At 45.3% G+C, this 24517-nt stretch overlaps 1 protein-coding gene across 2 annotated transcripts in view; it reads right to left on the minus strand.

Moving 5' to 3' along the window:
• MIOS (meiosis regulator for oocyte development) overlaps positions 1–21791 on the minus strand; it is a 188328-nt gene extending 166537 nt beyond the window's left edge. Inside the window, exons 1-2 of one of the 2 annotated variants that reach the window (XM_086941922.1) lie at positions 21613–21791; positions 16901–18257 (exon numbers count right to left, since the gene is read on the minus strand). In XM_086941922.1, coding sequence (XP_086798048.1) covers positions 16901–18203 — 1303 coding nt within the window. In that variant the 5' untranslated portion in view covers positions 18204–18257; positions 21613–21791. Of the gene's footprint in view, positions 1–16900; positions 18258–21358; positions 21501–21612 lie in introns of those variants that run through there. The other variant, XM_086941923.1, reaches the window with a different exon arrangement.
• Positions 21792–24517: the final 2726 nt, after the last annotated feature.

The following is a 24517-nucleotide window of genomic DNA, read 5'->3' on the forward strand; positions in this document are numbered from 1 at the left end:
AAGCAAAGCAGTAAGGTGCAGAGCAAGGGTGAACAGACGAATCATGGTAATGGCAGATATATTGATGAGGTTGATAAGTTTGATGAAGGGAATGGAGGTTCTGACAGACACATGAGCGCTGTGTTTACGTGAATTTTGCCATAAGGATGCCTTTTACTTCTAGTTTGAAGGATGAGGAGTTTAGTCTTATTTCCGGTGGAAGGGCATTCCATATCCTGGGTGCCATTCCTGAGAAGGATTGATTATACGTTTTTTTCTTGTTAAATTTTTGTGGTTTCAAAAGGAGGTTTTCCGCACTTCTTGTTGATCTTGTCCCACCGAATATTGTGAGTTTTTGTGTGAGATAGCTGGGTGCATTATGATGCAAGGCCTTATGCGTCATGCAAGCTATTTCCAGGTGGATTCTGGCTTCAAATGGCAGCCAGTTTAGAGATTTTAGGTCAGGGGAGATGTGGGCCCTTCTTTTCGAGCCAGTGATGATTCTCACTGCAGCGTTGGTAGAGGCTCTTAGGGGAGCTGTAGTGGCTTTGGGGAAACCGCATAGCGAGACACTACCATAGTCCAGCCGCGGTAGAACTAGAGCCTGAATCACCATCTTGAAGTCATTGGGAGGTAGGAAGGGCTTCAGCTTCCTTAGTGTATTAATCTGAAAGTTTGCTCCCTTTGTTGCGTTACTAATGTGTTTCTGCATATTGAGGTTGCAGTCCAGAGTTATACCCAATGATTTAGCTGAATCCACAATGGTTGGTTGAACGTTGAGTGCTGTAAGGTGTTTGATCCAGTTGTGCATTATGGGGACTTTGGCGGGTGGGGCTATAAGGAGGAATTTAGATTTTTAAAGCATTCAATTTGAGGCGATTCTCTGCCAGCCATGTTTGGGTGGTTTTAAGAGTAGTGTTAAGCAAACTAATGTTGTCCAGGGTGTTGATCTTGAGGTACAGTTGGGTATCGGCAGCACACATGTGAAATTGCACGTTGGATGTTTGTAGCAGATCGGTGAGTAGTTCCATGAATAAGTTAAAGAGTGTAGGGGATAGCGAGGAACCTTGTGGGACTCCTAGCGTAACTGGAACGGGTTTGGACAGGGTGCTGTTGACCTTTAATTTTTGAGTCCGGTTTTGCAGAAAAGAGGTAAACCACTTGAGCACTGATCCTGATAGACCCATTCTATGTTTCAACAGATCTATCACGTGCTCGTGTTTGACCGTATCGAACGCTGAGGAGAGGTCTAGTAGGAAAAGAAGGCAAGCTTCGTTTTGATCAAGTATTTGTAGTGCATCATCAATGATGTGTGTCATGGCTGATTCCGTGCTGTAGTTTGCACGGAAGCCGGATTGGTGTTTGTTTAGAAGGTTGAAGTGATCAATATGTTTTGTCAGTTGGTGTTGAACAAATTTACCAGAAGTTTGGCCAAGGTTGGAATATTGGAGATTGGGCGGTAGTTGTTTAGGTCTGTGGGGTCAGCTGTGGGTTTCTTAAGGATGGGAGACACCTGCCCCACCTTTAGGGAGTCAGGGATACAACCTTGTAGAAGTGAACTGTTGATGATTTTGGTTCAGTTTGCCAGAAGTTTGGTCAGTTTGAAATTGCACCTTGGTCCCGGTCTCCTGCAACCTTTGATACCAAATTACCCATCATGCCCTGTTTTTATAATGTCAATGAAACACATCATGGCCAGTAACCATTATACCCAATTTACACTACGACTTGTCCTTACTATCAAGCTGCCATGCCGCAGCCACTTTCTGTTGTGCATACTTGTAACACCCTGACCCAGTGAAACTCAAAGTACGGCCCAGTGGCCACATGCGGCCCTCCTGACCTTTATATGCGGCCACCTGGGTCACAGCAGCACTGGGCTGCTGTTTCCTCGACTTAGCACCAACATAAAAAAAATGTTAAACAAATTACAAGCACAAATTTAAAGGTTAATTGCAGTCAAAGATAGGAAGTAACTAGACCCTTAACTTTAGAAGAGCCTTCATTTTTAAAGACAGCAAACTTGTGAAAATATGATACACTTTTGAATTTTGAAAAGACTGTTTCATTAACCTGTAGAACCATTTCAGCTTAGTAAATCAGATTATAGCAGTGCATTCCATATCATTTTTTTTAAAGTGATGGTTTTCAAACATGAATTTAGAAGGGTTCATGCTTCCCACCCTCCAAGGTTTTGTATACCACGCATCCTGAAGTCATATTTTGAGGTCCTCTTATATGTGATAATGAAGAAATAGGAGGGAAATTGAAATAAAATAATTGCCCTGGATCACACAATTTGGTCAAGTGGGGAAGCCGGGATTCATCCCAAGTTTTCTGGTTTCACCTTGTGCAATTGAGTTCAACCACTAGATGTACATGCTTTGCTTCCCCTACACTCACTTTATGCTCCCACCGCACTGGCATTAGTGCGGTCTTCCGTCACACCAAACACCAAACTGTTCAGCCCCTGGGAAAATGTTTATGAGTACCCATGCCCTGACCAATAACCATCAGATCCAGTTAACATGAAACACCAAATGCAGTTAGGCCAAGTAACTAGAGAGCTCTATTACTATATCATGATCAAAGTCATTAATCCTAGTTCGAACATGAAACATAACTGACTATTACCACGATGCCTAGTTAGCACATTGTAACCAAAAGAGAATGTACTGAATTATGACTATATGGCCATATTTCATTATGCCCAGCTTTCACAGCTTACTTCAAGTCAAGTCAAGTCAGGGGCATTTGTATAACACACACATCACTACAAAAGTCTCATGGCGCTTGCAGACGGCCCTGAGAAAGAGATGCTGGCTTGTTATCAAATAGCCAAGTCTATAACTTCTTGCGGAAGCAGCTATGGTCGGGGGTAGAACGCAGATATAAGGGCATTTTATTCCAGGGTGCCGGAGCAAGGAAGGAGAAGGATCGACCGCCTTTTCTAGCGGTGCGGATTCTGAGAGGAGTGAGCAGTACATCATTGCTGGATTTAAGCATTCTACGTGGCTTGTACCAACGTAGTTTTTGTGACAAGTATTCAGGGCCATTACCATATATATGCTTATGTGTCAAGCAAAGGATTTTGAAAAGAATTTGTTTTTACACTGGAAGCCAGTGTAGAGCTCTTAAGCAGGGAGCAGATGATCTGTAGGGAAGATCTAGGACTAATCTAGCAGAGGTGTTATGCAGGACTTGAAGTCTGTTTAGAAGGTTTTCATTTATTGGGAGCAGTAGGGCATTATCGTAATACATTCTGTTTATGATTAATCCTGTTTATGATTAATCCCTGGATTAATGGTTTCCGCGCCTCAATGGGAATCCATTTAAAAACCTTCAGCAAACTGCGCATTACACCAAAACAGGTGCTGATAGCATGATTTATTTGGCTTTTCATGGACAGTTGATTGTCCATGTAGAAACAGAGGTTGCAAACCGTTTCTTTGGAAGTTGGGCAGGAGCCTAGATTGGATGGCCACCAGTACTATGCCCAATACCTACATTTTGCCTAGTCCACAAATCACTGCCACCATAGATGGCACTCTGATAACATGAAATGTTCTAATTATGTCAGAGGTAGAACATCCTATCACATAAACGGAGAGGTGTACTACCAAGAGTCTGTATGGGTGAAGGCCCAAACTGGCCTTCTGTGAAAACAGCCATAGGAAAAAAAAACAAGCATTTACAATGCAATGGTCACTGCATTATTAAAGATAGAGCTATTGGCATTGCTCATGATTTTTTTTAATCATAAATAAATGGCATTGTCATTTACAATGCCAATAGTTTAATTGTTAAATAAATGGCATTGTCATTTACAATGCCAATAGCTTAATCGCTCGCAAATGCATGACCTATTGCATTTACACCCACACAGAGCCACACGCACAAAGCCACCCACACACACATAAAGAGCCACCCACACAGAGTCATTCACATAGAGCCACCTACACAGCCACCCTCACACAGACAGAGCCATCCACACAGAGCCACCTACCAAAAATCTATCCACACAGAGACACACACACACACACACATCCACACACAGAGAGCCACACAGACAGAGCCATACAGACAGAGCCACACACAGACAGAGCCACACACAGACAGAGCCACACACAGACAGAGCCACACACAGACGCAAATTACATCCATGCTGGAGGCCCTCGAAGCACAGCATGTCAGGCCCTTTTGTCTGAGAATTTCCTATGAACCCCCATGATGGTAAGGTGTTACTTACTGTTCTTATATTCTTAGGCGCTAGCCTGTAGGGACTGTCTGCTCGGGCCTAGATCTCACCCAGGGAGTGGACACTTCCCAAGAGTTGGGGCTTGTCAAAGGCCATTGGAGGGAGAGCTGCCTCCAGCAGGGGGCCCGGGGTCCCAAGAGCCTTCCTTCCGGCCTGCAAGGGAATGCTTGTATATGTGTATTACAGATTGCATCTCGATGTGTATGCTGGCTTGCTGAGGTCAGATAAGAGTAATGCAATGAAACCAACAATGTTATCTCTAAAATAAATAGTCATCTGCAACTACCTCAGCGGGCATTGATGATCAGGGGCCCATCCAAGGGATGAGCAGCGCCTAGCAGTATGTGTATATTCGTTTACTCCCTCTGGTATGTGTGGTACTGGGTATTGGTTATTGGAACACCAGCTATCATTATCGGCTGCCCATAGAGAGCCTTCGCATTTGAGCCACGGCCGGATCTCAACAGGGCACTCGGTTACTTGAGGGACAGTTGTTGATCTGGGCTGAGCAACCAACCAACCTGTGATCTGAACACTCCAGTTGTATCGATCAGCTGCCGACAGGCTTCTGGGGTCCTAGACCTGAATGGATCGGGTACAGCTGCATTACAAAATGCACATGGCACTCACCCACCTGCATAGGATCTGCTCACGGTGCCATGGGTCACTATAGAGGAGGCACTGTTTGTGAAAGTGTATATCGAAAACACGGTATTAAAAAAAGATGAGAGCAGTCTAAATAACATTGTAAAAAATGGGAATCTGGGGTCTCCCAACCAGACATAATGTAGTGCCTCCGAGACAGTGAGTCGCGATATAGCGACATATAACCACATAAAAGGAGATCAAACCTGAGTGTTGAACTGAACTGCACATCAGTATGTGCATTTCTGAAATGTAAACCCTAGGAAGATTACTGGAGCAATCCAAGAACACGACCCAATATTCACAATGCGTCTGCTTGAACTGCATAGAACGGTACCCAGCTGAGACACTGCTTTAACATGGACTGTTCTCATTCTTCACTGGGAATGCATGATCAGGCGGTGGTGACATCTTGCCGGCGAGATTCGCGCATGCGTGTGTGCATTTCCTCTCTAATTGACTTTAGAAGAGGAACGGTTGACGCAAACTGAATTCCCAAGTTTGTGTGTGTTTTTAAAGTTTACAAATATGGTTTGACGCGGCACCGATGCTATTCCATACACAAAAAAACGTCGAAAGAGCGCTGCTTTATATGGTTAGCCAGTGTTTCTGAAAAGCTTCGCGGTGTGCGCTGCTGGAGTGAAGGTTGAAGCAGGGCCACAGGGAGAATGTTCAAATTTTCCTCCGATTTCTCTTTGAGTATTTTCCTGGGCGCAGGCTGAGCTGTGGGTGGTGAGTCGTTGTACCCCAGCATGTCGAACTAGGGAGATTACGGTAGGTACCTGGCCGTACAGATGAACCGGGGCGAGCATAGAGTGCTGCCAGGCAGGCACCAGTACCGCAGATCTGTCACAGGGCACTCTGCCAGCCAGTGCCCCCTCCGAGCACGTGTTTGCCTGGAGTCTACACCCGGACTGCTCGCTGCCACCGCAGAGTTGTGGACTGACTGGGATTCGGGGCCTGCCTGCTCTCAGAGGGTGAAACATTACTCTGCCCGGTGATGTGATAAGCTTTATACACTTCGGGTCAGTCTCCCAGGCCTGTACCGGCATGTTTGCCTGCACGCTGAACCTGCAGGCGTGAGAACCTCTCCGGGTGCAGTTCTCATGCACTACTTTCTTCTAGGCTCCGAGATGTTATGGCAAATGCTGAAAAGTGATGATTTCATCGCTAGACAGCAACAGCGGGTCTGAATGCTGATTCAGGCTGAACGCTTCTGCTGCTGGCCCGAAACTAGCAGGAATGCGAACTGTAGGGACACGCATCGCGTGCAAGGTAGTTCATGCTATGGACTGGTGAAAGCCGCTCGGGTTAAAGGGGGACGCTGTGCTAATGTCACGCGGGGTGTTTTTGTATATATTGCACAGCTTATTTGCATGGGCTTTCCTGGAAGATGTCGGTTGAAGCAGCGGTTGCTGTTGTGTGCCAGGGGCAGTGATCAGCAGTCGTGTTGGTATCCCACAACTCCGAGCCTGACTGCTGTTTCACTGCCTCTGGACAACATGTTAATACAAAACACTGCCCAGAAACAAGCATGGTTAACACCAAAAGTGGATGCCCACGTGCCTAGAAAACCGCCACAACACTGACCTCTCCAGTTTAGTTTGCAGAAGCCTGTTTAATTAGTTGCATAGGCAAATTAACCCGTTCCTGGCAACTTGGCTTAGCAGCACCTTTTCCATCAATGGATTCGGCTGTGCTCCCAGTAGAGTTTACCACTGGTTGTGCCTCTGGGTACTGGTAGCAGTTTGCCGTCTCGCGAGAACAGCCCGGGCAGCAGGCGAGAGTCGGCGTGCCCTGGGCATAGGCTCTGTGTCAGACATGGCCGTGCCAGGGAGAACTGTTTAGTGCTTGTGCACATAATTCAGATCCGCGTTTGTGCATTTCCGTGTCGGTATACGTTTACATGCACGTGTGTGCGTTTGGGGGGCTCCGCGAGTTATAGTGTCTGAGCTGCCAGCAGTTGGGCATCCACTCCCGCGGTGAGTTTGTGACCCGCTGGTTCTAGCAGGGGTCCCATGCCGGGCGCGCTGCTCAGCCTCCCATGCTTGCAAGGTCGGTAACGTAGATTACACTAAAGAAGGTGTTGCCGAGGCCTGTGGTCGTGCCTACAGCAGGCCGGGGGAGGGGCTGACAAACATGATGGGTAGGTGGAGTGTGGTGAAATCGGAACTCGCGAGGTGCCCGGTTATTTTTCTTGTTTTATTTCCATGTCAGTGATCGGACAGACGAGTAAACCGCACCGCTGGGGTCACATGCAACAAGGCAGGGGAGGGAACTTATCGACTCCAGACTCATTCTATCAGCCTCGGAAGAGTGAAATGCCGCGTTTGCCTGCCTTTCGACGTCACTAGCCGACCTCAGCAAAGCATTAGCACACGGAGTTACCTTAGCAGATGTTGGCGTATGCCCCGCCACTGTTAATCGTGAACTCGAGTTCTACTCTGGGGTTGGTGCACGGGCCATGCATAAGGTTCAGTGAGTCTCTTCTGGGACACGGAGGCAAACATGGGGAGGTGGGCCCCACGGGCCGGCTCCATCCGGTGCACAGCTGATTGCTCATCTGCCGCCTGTCGCGCTCTAACTGTGATACATCTCACCTGTAATTGATATAAATGTGTGTGGCACCCGCAGAATAAGAGCACTCAGAGATTGTTGTGACATAGCTCATTGAGCTGAGCGCCAGGTTCAGAGATCTCACCCTAACCAGCTTGTCAGATTTCAAATCCCTGCGGCACTGACTCAGCCTTTCATCCTTCATACATCAGGCTGGCTAATAATGCTCTTTATTCACACAAGGCAGAAGCCAGTGGTGGGCACCATCAGAGGCAGGCGTGGCGGTACCAGGTGCTGACCCAGCAGTTGTCACACAGACTAGTGATATAAATGGGCCCATATGGTCGCCTTTCTTCCAGCCCCGCCTCACTACAGATTGGGTTCCAGTTGGGAACCGCGCCGCCATGTTGGATAAGAGAGCCCCAGCTGCTAGGGGGAGGGCTTTCCTGGCAGGCCGGGGGAGGGGCTGACAAACATGATGGGTAGGTGGAGTGTGGTGAAATCGGAACTCGCGGGGTGCCTGGTTATTTTTCTTGTTTTATTTCCATGTCAGTGATCGGACAGACGAGTAAACCGCACCGCTGGGGTCACATGCAACAAAGCAGGGGAGGGAACTAACCGACTCCAGACTCATTCTATCAGACTCGGAAGAGTGAAATGCCGCGTTTGCCTGTCTTTTGACGTCAACGAAAAATAATCAGCCTCGGAAGAGAGAAATGCCGCGTTTGCCTGTCTCTTGACGTCACTAGCCGACCTCAGCAAAGCATTAGCCCACGGAGCTACCTTAGCAGATGTTGGCGTATCCCCCGCCGCTGTTAATCGTGAACCCGAGTTCTACTCTGGGGTTGGTGCACGGGCCATGCATAAGGTTCAGTGAGTCTCTTCTGGGACACGGAGGCAAACATGGGGAGGTGGGCCCCACGGGCCGGCGTCCATCCGGTGCACAGCTGATTGCTCATCTGCCGCCTGTCGCGCTCTAACTGTGATACATCTCACCTGTAATTGATATAAATGTGTGTGGCACCCGCAGAATAAGAGCACTCAGAGATTGTTGTGACATAGCTCATTGAGCTGAGCGCCAGGTTCAGAGATCTCACCCTAACCAGCTTGTCAGATTTCAAATCCCTGCGGCACAGACTCAGCCTTTCATCCTTCATACATCAGGCTGGCTAATAATGCTCTTTATTCACACAAGGCAGAAGCCAGTGGTGGGCACCATCAGAGGCAGGCGTGGCGGTACCAGGTGCTGGCCCAGCAGTTGTCACCCAGACTAGTGATATAAATGGGCCCATATGGTCGCCTTTCTTCCAGCCCCGCCTCACTACAGATTGGGTTCCAGTTGGGAACCGCGCCGCCATGTTGGATAAGAGAGCCCCAGCTGCTGGGGGGAGGGCTTTCCTGGCAGGCCAGGGGAGGGGCTGACAAACATGATGGGTAGGTGGAGTGTGGTGAAATCGGAACTCGCGGGGTGCCAAGTTATTTTTCTTGTTTTATTTCCATGTCAGTGATCGGACAGACGAGTAAACCGCACCGCTGGGGTCACATGCAACAAAGCACGGGAGGGAACTAACCGACCCCAGACTCATTCTATCAGCCTCGGAAGAGTGAAATGCCGCGTTTGCCTGTCTTTTGACGTCACTAGCCAACCTCAGCAAAGCATTAGCCCACGGAGCTACCTTAGCAGATGCTGTGCTCGGCGGGACAGCCATGTACCGTGGAGGACAGAGCGACGGGCTTGTCCGCTCTTGATTTTGCTGTTCGGGGCATCGGCAGTTTGAATTTGCATTCAGAGCAGAGATGTCTTGTAAAGATTAAGAAATGAGACCCCGCGTTGCAGGGCCTCCTGACAAAGAGCACAGTTTCGCCCCTCTAGGCCCTTGCCACCTTTTCAGATGCCATCTATGACCGTGTTTTGTTGATGTGCGCCGTAGCGTGTCGTCATTGTGAGCAGAGCGCCCCAGTGTGCAGTAGAGGACCCGGTGCCGCTCTTATCTTGTGGGAGCCCTCCTCAGCGGGGCTTCTCTGGCAAAGCGTCTGAGGCAGCGGAAGGGCACCGACAGTGAACCTTGACCGGTCCCGCCTCTCCTCAGCTGTGGAGACACCTTCTGTTCGGCAGGCATGTCCGGAGGAGTGCAAACAGTCGCTCCTTCTCTGCTGATGCGGGGAAAAAAATGGCGGCCTCGAGCTTCCGGAATTTTTCGAATTCGGGGGCGTGTTTTGCTGTCCTGAGGGACGGACGACGTCACGAGCTAAAGAACAGCAAAACTTACGCCCCCAAATCCGAAAAAGACGGAGCTTGTTTGGCGGGGCGGCTCTCTCCTCCAATGGCTGGCCTCTGTTTAGGAAGCCAGCCAATGGAGGAGAGACAGGGCAGGGAGGCGGCACCTACAGCGCTACTAAGAGTCATTAAATCTCCTGCCACAGGCCTTTAGGCCTTCGACCTAAAAAAATAAAAAAAGGGTTAACTTTTATTTGTTTTCAAACAACAAATAAAACAAGTAGTATTGTTCTGTTTTCACTGTGTTGGGACAGAAAAGTTTCTCGCATGGTGATGGGTATGCACGCCTGCCCCGAGTGCCGCAACTGTAATGATGTCTGTATCCAGGATGGTGATTTTTGTAATGGGCGAACACAGATAATGCATGTGCATCATTACGTAGGCCTGTCTCATGGATTGAAGTCTTTTTTGACCGGGAGGGGAACACAAAGTACTATTTTCATAGTGGTGGAAAGGCTACGGTCTTTGTCAAGAGTTGAGCAGCATGAGCAGAGTAGTGGCAGCATACTGCGTAGTGATCAGCACAAGTTCCACTCTATCACTGGAGTGAGTCGTACCAACTCACTCATTTTAAATTCTGCAGCGAAATGCTTAGTTCACCCATAGCCTACATTGGTTTTGTCTGAAGTGCAGGTCAGTGCACGTGTTGGGTGTATGTGTGCCATAGTGCAGGGATACTGCAATATTGACCAGTGGGTGTATGTAAATGCACGTGCTGGGTGTATGCCTGCCTGACAACGGCAAAATACATGGAAGGTTCTGAGTTCCATTTTGGGAATCCGAGGGCTAACTGGAGGAACATGCAAAGGTAGAGAAATCCTCCTGTACAGATTTGTAAATTGCTGCATTCCTATGAGTAAGGCTGGGACACACTGGGAGGAAGGGAGAGCCAGCCTCTTCAAGTATGGCCCTTTTATTCAGCGAGAGATTGCAAGGAAGGGGCCTAGGCACATCTCAGGAAGGAGAGTTGGGGCTGATAAGAGAATCATAAAGAGTAGTGCAGAGGCCTTGGGTGTAAATCCGGTGATACACATATCACTGTGGCTAACATCCAGTGTGTGGACCCCTAGTCACTCCCATGGCCAAGGTTCAGGAGCTATCAGGTTTAGAGTTGTTCCTGCTGTGGCAGACTGTTTTCTGGAGGAAGAGCAGGGTAGTGGAGAGGGCACTTCAGAAGGAAGCGTACACACCCACCATAAACTTTAAAGGCTCAGACTCTAATTCACAATTGGTTCTGGAAATGGACTATATGCAAAGGCCCTAAAAATTGTCAACTGTCAAAAAGTCAGTTGGGCTGTGCAAGGAGGTGAAGCTCTGCACGACTTCTGTCTGTAACCAGGACTTGGGATCAAGGCCTCTTCAAGTCCACCTGCTTTTGGAGTCTTGAGCACAAGAGCCTTCCTGTCTGCCAAGCCCAGTCTGCCCACGGAGGAAGGGAAGGGCGCTGAAGGGAGCACGGTCCAGTGGGTCATGTTGACTGTATCCCAGTACTGAGGTGTGGGGATGTGGTTGCTGCACCAATCAGGTTCTCGTATGCAGGGAAACGTCAGCGACCACCACCCCCATGCCGGAGTAAGGCAGCCGTGAACATGACCCCATATGCCAGGTGTGGCCAAAAGAAGAGTACTTATGTGTGGATCGAGCCATAGCCTGTGTGCAGAGAAGGGAGAGCGACCGTATATGTCAGAGGGGGCCACTAAGACCAGTCAAGAAACATGGTCTGGTCGAGATCATCATCGAGAGGAGGAGGCCATTGCAGCGACACAAGCACCAACTGTGGGCCAGCAGCAGGAGAGTCACAACCCAACCAGTGGGGAGAATGAAAAAACGTATGAACATTGAGGACCCCCTCAGCTGCTGCCTCCACAGGACCATGTGTGAGTAACTCAAGGACACCCAATAGCTGTCCTTGCCGGGCTGTCTGTGAGAAAGTTGTCGGAGATTGCCACTGCAGCTTCAGTAGCAGCGAAGGGGTGCACTCGAAGATCCTGCCAGTGTGGGCAACATTGATTTACGGGCCCAGAGGAACTTGCCTGCAATTTAGCGCTTTAACACTTTTGAACTAAAGAGTTACAGTGCAACTCCTGAGACTTGGACTGCTCATGGGGTTTACCTGAATGTCGCCCATACTGATTGAGGAATAACCACTACTGCTAGAGAGAAGGGGGTGGAACTCAGGGACCCGCCTAAAAAAACTAGAGCCCTGACCTCAGGGACTATGCATACTGTGTGTGAATGTCCTTTTACTTTGTGTTTGTATATAAATATTTCTTTTTCATAAAAGCAAGGTTTTGATTGGCCAATAATTTATTGGTGCTGCTGACCGTATTTTGAGTTGTAAGCCTGAGTACACTTCCATGTGCCTATCCCTCCCCTCTCCACCCTCGAGACACCTTGAACGGCTCGACCCATGCTACGACTGAGTCAAGTGCTGAAAGGATACTTGGTCCATTTGCTCAGGATGCGTAGCAGGTTGGGCCTTGAGTAGAAGGTCTCAACCCCTTGGCCCTGTGAGCAAGGATCCGACAAACTGATTGATATCAGACAGAAGGCAAAGTTAATCGAGTCAGACAGATGCACGGAGCAAACAGTTCAGGCGGGAATCTCGCTCTTTTCAGATATTCTACTAAATGCATCAACAGTGCCTCCCATCACAATAATATATTCCTTCTACTTACTATTCTGACTCTCAGATTCCATATGGCCTATGTCACAATTCACTATAAAATTTCACCATTGCAATTTATTTATTACAATTCGTGGTTTATGATTGCATATTATTTTTTCCCTAGTTGCAGTTTGATCTTTATTCACCATTTCACAGCGGCCTTTTACCTGTGGACTCCGTCTGCTTGCCATTCATCGCCACCCATTATGCAAGGCCTTCTGTTTTTCATCTCTTCTACTACAGTTCATCTGCTCCTCTCGGCATCTGCCCATTCAAGCATGTCTCTGATCAAAATCTGTATTCGTGGACAATGTGATGGGGCACCAGTGATTTACTATTTTTCTCCTCACAAGTATCGTCTCAAGCATATTCAATTTATGTTTCTTTAGCCCCTTACTGAGCTTTGATACTACTCCTAGTAAGCACAGCCTGGGTGCTCAGGAATACCACCTGGGACGGATCTATCACCCCCAGTGTTTCCATCTAATAACTTACTACAATTTTACAGACCGATCCATCTGCAGGAAATCTGCCTCAAATCCTTCCCATCAAAGTTATGTAGCCACCTCCTCTCAAGTACATTTTTACCAATTTTGGTGGGGTGCGATACAACCTGTGTAGATGCATACATGTACGGGTCTCTGTTGCTCATGGGGTCTATATTTACCAAAGGTCTAAAAACTGTGCATACAGGACAAACTGACAAGGTCACACTCTGATGTTCTCTTGTGTTTCTTCAAATGTGATGAGTCAGTATGGTATAGACTAGAGCATATGTCCTGCATCTGCCTTCTATCCATCACACCACTGATATCTTGGGTCATTTGAATAAACAGCAGCAAACTCCATCTCCTTTCAAAACCGGGGCCTTTTCATCAAGTTTCTCAATATTCTCTCCTATAAATTCTCTACTTTCCAGGGGTCATAAGAATAATCATGGGGTATGCTTCCTTCCATCATGAGTGGCTCTTTCAAAGGAGTTTGATCCAATACTGTGGATAATGTGCTGATACACCAATGAATTACTATTATTCTCCTGACAAGTATCGTACTAAGCATATTACATTTATGTTTCTTTATCCCCTTATTGAGCTTTGATACTACTTCCAGTAAGCACAGCCTGGGTACTCAGGAATACCCCCTGGGACGGATCAACCCCAGTGTTTGGGTCTAATACCTTTCTACAGTTTAACAGCTCGATCCACATGCAGGAAATCGGCTTCTAATTTCCAATCTTCTTCCATTTTGTACCCCAATCACCCTCAATGTCTAACCATCCAAACGCATGCTGGAGCTGTGACACGATATATTTCCAGGTCAGGCAAGCCAGGCATCAGCTTTCTCAACTTTGCTTCTACATTTCTGCACTCTCAAGGTCACCAAAACTAAATGGGGGGTTTATCCCTTGGACAATATTTTTGCAAGTGCTGTTGTTTCCATAATTGAGAGAGTTAGCATCTTCCAGAATGACACTAAGCCCTCAAGCGAATTTCCGTTTGCATGGAAGCACATCTTAACTTTTTCATTACTATTCATCCCTTCCTCAAAGCTAATCTTACTCAGCAGCCCAATGGTTCCACAACCAAGACAAACAGCAGAGACGTTAGAGGGACGCCTTGGCGTCTCCGCTTTTCATCAGCTCTCTAACATCACTCGTCCTGACTTCAACCTAGCCGTTGACTATATAGTAGCTGAATCCAGTCACAAAAATTAACCAAATCCCACGTTTTTCCAGTACATGCAACATATATTGACACCCTGGCATATCAAAGACCGTACTATATTTAAAACAGCCAAATTATAAAATTGTTCCGCTCTGTTTAGGGAGTGGATCACATCTGAAAGTCCTCTTAAATTATGGGTAGGGCTTCTATGTGGTATAAAACCTCACTGATTAGGATGTATTAAGAACTACACATTTTCTGCAGCCTCATGGGCCTCGCCTAGCAGCATCAGCTCAAAACAGGTACACATTTGCAATTGGCCAACAGCAAAATAAGTCGAAGCTATCACTGTACTCTACAGAACATGGAACAGGTCATATAGCACTAGCAGATTTATAACTATTTATGAAATACAACCATCTCATGCTGAAAGATGACAAATGTAGCGAAACGTAGCAAATGGTATGTTACTGAAACCTATAAAGCAATATATTAACATATATACTAGTAAGAAGCCCACATAGAGTCTTTGCCCAATAACACTAAACAGCCTGCTTCAACTATTCCTTCAACTACCACCAACAGCTTGAGGGTGGAAGCTTCATTGTAGATACATACAAATTATTTAGACCCTGGCAGTAGGGGAAAATAGATTTGTGTGCTACGAGAACATTTGCTAAGAAACATATGAATAATAAAATGTTGACAAAAATTGATGGCTACAGACTAAACTATGAGGTTTTATGTATACAATAAGAAAATAGGTATGTAAAGTGCTGATCAAATAATCGGCAGCAATGTTATGTTTCTTAAGTTTGCATCTCTCTTACACAAAATTAAGCATAAGTAAATGCAGTGACTGAATCAATATGATACCATTAACATTGCATGTGATTTTTAATGCTTCTGGAATGAAGCACAAGATCTTGTAAATATAAGTAAGGCAAGAATATATATATATATATATATATATATATATATATATATATATATATATATATATATATATATATATATATATATATATATATATATATATGTACCTACTATCTGTAATACAAAACCATAAACCACCTTTTCAAGAACTGCCTATAAAATCCTACACAATACTCAACTGCAAAAGCTAAAATGTCACCCATTCCGTATCAGCTTAATGTGAAAGCCATAGACCTCAACAATCCATATTATGATCACCCACTTGTCTACCACCTCAATTCAGTTATAGTGGTAAAACCTTCCTCTCTCAATGGAAAAAGTAACATGCAGTAAGAAATATTCTCCAGTGACAGGACACTGGTTCCAAGTTAGCTATCGATTTACTCTGTTTGAGACAGCAAGTTTAAGTAACTTTAGTCCGATTCACTATGCAGAGTAAGACAAGCAGCTCTTGAATAAATGCTGTGTACTCAGAATACAGGAGAGTATGCCAGTTTCGTTAGATTTACATACATACATGCCAACATTTTAGAAGAGGAAAAATAGAGGAAAAATAGAGATTTTAGAAGAAAAAAAAACGGGGACATTGTTTTTCTCCCATTAACTTCTATCGAGGCCTGGATCAAGCCAACTGTCATGTATGGGACTTAGTGTGCCACCGCAGGGTTGGATATCAGAAACGCAGATACATGTTCTTTTTCCTCTTCCCTGTCAAGAACACGGAGAAAGCGCAGGCAGAGCATCCATGACAAAACTGTTGTGCTCTGGCCTGCAGGAGCAGGTTACTGGGAGTGCATACTACGAGACTCACTAGACCAGGCATCTCCAACAAGTAGCTTGTGAGCTACAGGTAGCTCTCCAGCTACCTGCGAGTAGCTCTCCTGTGTGCAGCTCAGTCTTCGAAATTAGAAGCTTTTGTTTGTTGAATTAATATAGGTATACCAAAATTTAAAAGTTAGTGTTTAGTCTGAAAATACACACATTTTCAGAACACACCATTTCCAAAATCTTTTTCATGTGGATATTTAAATGATAAATCATGCAGCCTTGAGAGACGTATTACTAATAATATTACCTTGATGCCAAGAGGCATTCCAACTGTGTTGTATTACTGTTGTGGAGGAATTCTAAATTGACTAAGCCTTTTTTTACATTACCTTTGGCAATCCTGGAGTGGGGTGATCATGGCTGGTAACCTTGCACGAGAGACCACTAATGTACTCTTATCTGATGCGTGCAACACGAATAATATTAGCAGCTCGGGATGACTTCCACTGAACATAAGTAGCTCTTGTGAGTGAAAAGGTTGAAGACCCCTGCAGGCCAGTTCCGGTTGCAGCCGGCTGAGGAATCGGGTTTTTGAATGCAGGACTCAGGAGGTGGGAGACTAGCTTTGAAAATCAGTAGACCCCAATCTGATTTTGGGGGTTGACATATGTGGATTTAATGCGTAGAGTAATCACTTTTAAGATCTAGGTCAATTTTTATCTTCTCATTCTAGATCATTTTTATATGACCCACCAAAACATGGTGGCCTACCTAAATACATTCGTTTTTTATATACCTTTAATTTCGAATGTAGTCAACTAAAAGGCTCATTTGTGGTTTTTATTTTTGTAACAGAAATAAAAGCTTTAGGGTCAAAATAAATATTTTTTTCAGATCCTGAAGCTGCGTATTGACGACACAGGCCACATTCTATACATGGCCCAGCCATTTATTAGTCTCGCAGTTGCTGAATCAGCGTTCATGGGCCTCGACTTATATGGATATCTAAATTATTCCTTTGGTGCACTGGAAGTAACTATCAAGAAGCCCCTTACCTGTCGTGGTAGCATCAAGTAACATCAAATGTGCCAGTACCAAGGTTTGTACTCAAATTATTGTATCTCTCTTGATACTATTGCAAAGGATATAGTGAAGTGTATACCAAAGTGACTTCAGCTGAAGATCTTCATAGCCAGCAAGTAAGTGATTTCTCCAGACCTGTTCAGTGTCCAGGCCATACCTGGAAAGCGCACGCAGGCGCATCTTGGTAGCAATATCCTTTTCCAATGAGCCGGTCTTCACTTCTTCTGTGCACTCATACAAATGCCTCCCACATGCCCACATCAAAGACGTAGTGGGACTCCAAGCAAGAGAAATCCTCTCAAAGACAGTGAAGTCCGACATGGACCTTGTAGGAGTCACAACTACCATTCTGTTCTGGCTGGTTGGATGCCATGCAAATGAAGCAATATAGTTCTCACAGGGCTGAACACTTCTTTCAATTATAGTAGGCTCAGTTTCATCTCCAATGGGAGTCGGCGTGTGCTGCATATCATACAGTCGAATAATGTTACTGTCCCTGGTTAAGGTAGCTAACAGACCAGTTCTGGTTGGACACCATGCCACCTTGGTTAAGGGTTTAGGTTGCTCTGTCAAAGTTAAAACTGGTTTTTCGAATTTTCGAAGGTCCCATATTGCAACCTGCCCTTCAAAGAAAGATGCAACTCTATCATGGAAGTAGGGGTCCACAGTCACGCCTTGAACCGCTTTCGTATTAACAAACATCTTTTGGCTTGTATTTCTCAAGTCAAATATTGCCAGATTTCGATGCATACCAGCTAAAAGTAACTTTTGGTCCCGTGGAAGCCAGCAAAGAGAGAGACAGGCATCATTCTGGCCTAGTTCATAGAGGGGTTTGGTTACAACCAACCCAGCTTCAGCCTCACCAGCTGCAAGCCTCACTTTCTCCAAAGGAACAGCAGCATCAGGCACATATTTGCTGCTGATATCCCAGATCAAAACTGAAAAGTCTGCTCGATGCTTATCAAGGCCTGCGGCAAGCCAATTGCTGTCCAGTGGATTCCATGCTAAGGTATTACATTGTCGAGCATGCTTTGGAACAAACTCTTTCCCAATCAAGTCTTTGCATTTAGAGTTATGATCTTGGCCAAGGCTGGTTAGAACAACTCTGCCATTTGCTTGTCCAACTGCCAAGAGGCACTCTGGGTCATACTTTGGGTACCATGCCACACATTTCATGTAAGGAGTGTCTGAATTTATTGCCAGCAGCGTTGCTGTTGTTTCTTCAGAAAGTCTAAGGGATCCTGCTTTTAGTTCTGAATTGGAACTTGTAGCTGCCTCAATGTGATAAAGGCTCAGCTCAGAATCACAAACAACAAATCTGTCCACATGATGCGGTGCCCAGAGGATATCAGGCTTGGAGCCACTCATTTCTGCAGCTGAAGAGTAGAGGTAGAGTGTGATCCACAGGATTTAGGAAGTGTTCTGTAAAGAAATGAAATAGAAACTAAGTATTTGAAAAAACTTGAAAGACTTTAAATCCACAAGTCATTTAATCATTTTATTAACTTTGAGTATACAGCATTGAACACCATCATAACGACACAGAGGTTTCAAGCGTATTACAGTTTACACAGTAAAATTCCCAGCGACGGCTCGTGGAGGGAGTTACGGTGGGGCAGGAGGGTGGAAGTTGCTAAAAACCGGCATATGGATAATTGCAGGTAAGTAAACAATTTAATTAATAAAACGAATTTCGTAGTGCGCCTTGCAGCAATGCAGTGCGAGATACGAAATTCGTTTTATTAATTAAATTGTTTACTTACCTGCAATTATCCATATGCCGGTTTTTAGCAACTTCCACCCTGCCCCTCCCCCTCCCCACCCTCCTGCCCCACCGTAACTCCCTCCACGAGCCGTCGCTGAAAATTCCCAGGTGGACATTTGCATCCTAGTAACAGAACCCCATTTGTTAAGACCCTTCCTAGGTTTGAAAATATAGTTCATTTTCAGGGATAAAAAAAAATCTGTCCTTTTTAGTTTATTTGGGGGAATTTTTTTTTGCACAAACTACAAAACTAGCATTACATGTTTCTCCTACCAACGAGTAAACTGACACATCTAGCACCGAATTCACAGTAATTTTGTTTTACAAATAAGAGTGAAGATTTTCATCTTCGCATGAATAGAAATAATGCAGGTTTATTTCAATTTATAAACAAATCCACTAGAATGGCTAGGAAGTTCAGCACAAGTTTTCAGGTATATTACTGGGAATGTCTTGTGACATTCCCAGTAATATACCTCCTCCTCCTATTCTCCCAGTGCATAAATCTACATAGCAAATGGGAAATGGAGGCAGCTGTGTAAATGAACATATATATTTCCTTTTTTGTACGTGGGAAAATATGTTTCCCCACAGAGGAAGCCTCCCATGGATTTCTAACACGTCTGGAGTGATCTGAAAATTATACCAGACTGTATAGAGTACATTTCATACTATTTTCAGAGTGGGAAGTGGTCAGATTGGAGTTTGTGAATATTCACAAATATAAGTGTTAAATGGAGTGGACAGAATTACAACACGTTGCATGGGATATACCACCGGCGATTTCTTTACACTCATACCAGAGAAATACACAGTAGTTAATCAATTTACGTATGCCAGAAATTGTTTTGTCAATTGCTGGCAGGCCCAGATGGAGGTATTTTCAGCTGTAAACATAAATTTACGGCTGGCAATATCTTTGTGGATTGGGCCTCTAGTTTCTAAACAAATGTTAAATAGTAACGTTCAATAACCAACCCAAAGAAATCCAATATGCATTGTCAGCCTTTAATATGGACACAGCAGACAAAAAAAGTTAACACACTCCACCAGTGATTAGTATCATAACAAAGCTTTCACTAAGTTTACATTCATTTATAATTAATGATATAGCAATATGTGCCATGGATCAAACACCAAGAATAGTTGCATTGAAATGATGGTGGGTGATGAAAAAAAAGTTGCAGGATATTTAGAGCGTATTTTATACCTTTTTGCAACAGGAAAGGTGTATGTTGTTCTTTGTTAGTTTGTTTAATGTGAAATACACAAGTTACTCTGAAACTTGGAACACAAAAATGCATTTGCACCTCTTTTGTGCGATTTTTATTAGGCTCCGGTATCAAACAGGAAAAGTGGGCAGATTACAATCAGTTTTGTATGAATTTTCTACAGACTGGATATAGCGCCTCTTCTAGACGAGAGTTGCATCAGGAAATATTATTCACACACAGTGAACTTTTAGGGGCACTATTACTAACCCATTTGATCTTAAACCCATCCAAATAGGCTTCAATTGAAGCACTATGGGCATGCCTCCACAACAAAGGACCCCAATACCTCAACGAAAGAATTTCCTTCCTTGTACCCAAGAGAAACTTCTGATCAACCGAACTCGCCGAAACCCAGCGCATCCGCAGAACCAGAACAGGTGGAAGAGCCTTCTCCTACATCGCAACCAAGACCTGGAAAGAGTTCCAGATCGACATCAGAAGCGACCCCTCCCTGAACATCTTCAGGAAGGCACTCAAGATCTGGCTCTTTGACTGAGCGGAGCTGCCCCCTCCCCCCGCCTAGCGCCTTGAGACACTCACGGGTGAGTAGCGCGCTTACAATTCCATAATTGACTGAAAGTGGAGAATATATGGGACAATACAAAGAAATTATATGGTGATAGAAATAAATAAGAGAAAGTAATAATGAGAGGGAATAAGATATTAAAAGTACAGGCAAATTTAAATAGACTGAGAAGACAGTAAAAGATGAAAGATAAGGAGTGGAAAAGAAACAAAACACATGGCGGAGGAGAATGGTGCACTAAACGTGAGAGAAGTGCAAAAAAATATGTGGCCAAAATGAAAGATAAAAAAGGAGGAAAATACATAGTAATATTCCATGATCATAATGATGTTAAGAGAATGTAAGAGAAAGAAAGGTGACACGCCGTAAAAGGAATAGAAGGGAAGAAGGTACGAGAGGCATAGCTCTTGAGTTGCACAGGTCTATGCATTCGTAGCTAACCCAGTGCAAGCCTTTTGTTTTAATTTTGGGACTTGTAATCCTAACTTTGTAATAGGATCAAAAAGACTTAATTATCTCAGAATGCAAAGAAATAAGCGGACTGGATAAGCTACTCAAGCACGGAGTAGGAAACTTGAGAGCTCTGGAGAGGGAAGTAATAGAAAACAAAAGTACTAGATGAAACGGGAATCAAATGAAATAATATTGATAAGCATACAATGAAAGAATGTACGAGACGGCAGAATCGGAGAATAAACATTAGAAGAGAGAGGAAGTAAACAATGTGTGTAAAACAGCAGCTAGAAGGGAATGTGATTAGAACAAACAGGTAGCAAATGAAAACAAATAAGGGGATATGCGTGTAGATAAAAAAAGGAGAGTGAAAATTAAGAGAATCTACAACAGCGGAGATAAAGGAATGGAAAAACAAAGTTGGTAGGTCGACCCTCGACCAGTCCTAAACCCCAGTACGCGGCCGCCCACTGTAGTTACGCAGAGTTGCAACATCAGCACTTACAGTAATCAATGCTCAACAAGGTTGCCGCCAGTACTGGGCAAACAGTAGTAAAACATCCCCAAGAAGCAGTACAATCAACACAGTAACTATAACATTTTCAAGAGATAACTAGCATATCTCTAGAAGAACACTACACTAACACAAGCATCTGCTGTCTGGCCTGCCTGACATACTCCAAGGCTTGGTGCTCGTAGTCCTGTCTCTATATCTATGCTCAAATGTAGTATATTGCCACTATCTGTAACGGTGCTCACCTTCAAAGTATCTGTCATCCGACCTCTGGTTTTCATCTGTTCAGTTGCCCCCTTATGTGCAGTCAGCCACTATTGTCTTTTAATCTACAGTCACTCTCGGTGACCACCTGTCCACTACTCACATGGGACGAACGTGATTTCAGCCTAATAGTGCTGTCCGTTGTCGCTCTTTTTTTACGGATGTCATTTGTCAATATATTCAGCACTTCCGGGTCGAATAACAGGTCCTACAGCTGAACGTGTGTGTTTAGTTTGGTAGTAGGCGGGACTAGTACGGTGTAGTGCGATCTAAGATTGGCATTACTCTAGCCAGTCTTAATGCGCAGCACAATAATGCCGAAGTTTTTATTGGCTGCAGAATCCCAATGCGTTCCTGCACTAGCCGTCCTCCAATAGTAGTTTGACGTTTCCACCGGCTCACGTGGGGTGCATGAGTTACCGACCTGATTGTGACTGGCTTCATTTTCTCGGACAGAATGGGTTGTTGTCCCCTCCGTTCTGCATGCGAATATGGGAGGAGAAAGGGGCTACAGCTTTTTAGAGCGAAGTAGGACTGACCCCGTGTGGTCAAAGTGAGCACAGTCAAACACCATCATGGTCTTCCCTAAGAGCCCTGTAAGGTAAAATGATCTGTTTGCAGCTGATGGAGGACAGGATGTTGCACCAACAGGCCATATTGGACTCTTCTTTTTTTGGTCTGTGCGTGGCCCCCAGCCCCAACCACTAAAATCAGAACACACTGCGCACCAGTATATGCCCGTAGCTGCCAAGGTTTCAGATTGTTTATTTGCGACATTTTCATAATTTCAGTGTAATGAGCGACTTTCAACGACAATGAGTGACTCTTTCTCGCGAACAGTATGTCACCCAACATTAGTAGTAGAATGGCACCGCCTAGATTGGACACCTGTTGTCGAGAGAGGCTGCAGAGAAACAGTAAATTAAACAGAGATTCCCTACCTTAGCCCGCCTGCGCCTTCCTGGCAATCAAACAAATTAATGACATGTACAGATCTGATCAATTGGCAGAGTCTGTGCAGGCTCTCTGCCACATGGGACCCGTGGCTGACGTCAAGAAATGAGAGGGGCCGAGCAGAGAGCTCTCAGGACAGCTGTCCAATTAGGCCTCTCTTTTACTGCAATTTAGACTGACCACGTTTTTGGGATGCATTTAGAAGCTTCGTTTTGTGGCTGGACGTCCACATCTATTTGATACTACTTTTTTACATTAATTAGGCGGGTGTGTGGTTTTGTGTTTGGTTTTGAAATCTCTAAAGCTCATTTGGCTTACTGTGATAGCAGGATAATTCCACTCGTAATATATTGAGAATCCTATACCTCCCTTTGTAGACTAGTGCCATCTTGTGGCTTTTGAAAAAGGGCACTCGGAGCTCAGCTTTTATGCCTTCCATCCCAGCAATGTTATGAACCAGAACTGACGCACTTTAGGACACAGTTCTTTTGCGTGACAATCTCCGGTAAAGCGGAAAAATTACTGGAAATGCGTTATTCTAAAGAGAGATGCGTGGCACTGGGCAGGGATGTATGTCAAGTGGGAAAGACCCCAATCAATCTTATTCCCATTTATTTATATCCTTGGCCACTGGCTTTGTGACTCGTTACAGTGGGACCCATCACTATGTTCATGTGATGGCCGGCCGCTAGGTCCTTTGGGACCCACCCCAGGATCACTTCTTTGGGGAGGTGGGCCACTTGTGTCAGCATCATGAGTGCCACCACCTTCATCCAAGTCACTCCCTTCTGCCACACTCTCACTAGAGGAATCAGTTACTTTTTTGAACCACAACACATTCCTCATTACTGTTTCATATCCATGTTCAGTTGTCACCATTGTGCTTTCCACTGATGTCAAACTTCCACATCCTAGCTTCATACCGAGTACAGAATTTCCAACCTGGATGGCGTTCCTTCAGGAGTACCACATCCCCAGGAACGACATCTTCCACATGTGCTCAACACCACCTGCTAGCATTGTCATTGTTCTTCTTCCTCCAGTCCTGCAACCTGGCTGGGCATAATCAGGCGGTGACCACTCCGGTTGGGCAGGAATGTTATCCTTCCGATGTCCTTTCGTCATCATCATTCATGAGGAGCATTTCGTGGTCCAGTGCAGAGTGCCCTTGAATTTTTGCAAGAAATTTTTTAGGGGCAGTCCCAGGGTTGGACCCCTCATGCACTGCAATTCTCATGGCTATGTTTAGAGTTCTCATAAAGCTTTCTGCATTTCCGTTTGCCTGTGGTCACTGGGGAGTGATGCGTCTGTGATATATCCCAAGATGTTGCAAGAATACTCCAAATTCAGTTCTTTCAAATGGTTGCTCATTATCCACCCTGATTTCCTCTGGTAGCACATATGTCGCCAGGACGTTGTTGAGTGCAGAACACACATTGCTGAAAGCAGTTGAGTCCACTAATTCCACGATCAGATATTTGGAATGGCTATCAACCAATACTATAGTTAAGCGCCCTTTGGGAAAACTGCGAAAATCCAGACTGATCCTCTTCCAGGGAATGTCGCTTCTTCCTGCCGGGATTACTGTGCAGGGGCTTCAGGACTGCTTGTTATCTGGCATGCCTCGCAGTTGTGAAGAACCTCTTCTACAGCTACCGCCAGGCCCGGGAACCAAACTTTCTCCCTAAGACGGTTTTTGGTTTTGGCAGCCCCTTGCTTGCCTCCATGCGCCAGCTCCGCCACTTGAGGGACCAATTTGGCTGGCACCAGTGTGGCACCCTCTCAGTACCACACCTTCAGGGATATAGCAGAGTTCATGTTGAACCCTCCATCGTTGCATCAGCCTCTCTTTGTCCATGCCACCACTTTTGTTCTTATCCTGCAAAAACAAGTTCCATGTCCCAATTTGCAGCGTCTCCCTGACTCTTATCA

The sequence above is a fragment of the Lissotriton vulgaris genome, chromosome 10 (assembly GCF_964263255.1).
Source record: "Lissotriton vulgaris chromosome 10, aLisVul1.2, whole genome shotgun sequence".
In the NCBI taxonomy this organism is placed as follows: domain Eukaryota; kingdom Metazoa; phylum Chordata; class Amphibia; order Caudata; family Salamandridae; genus Lissotriton; species Lissotriton vulgaris.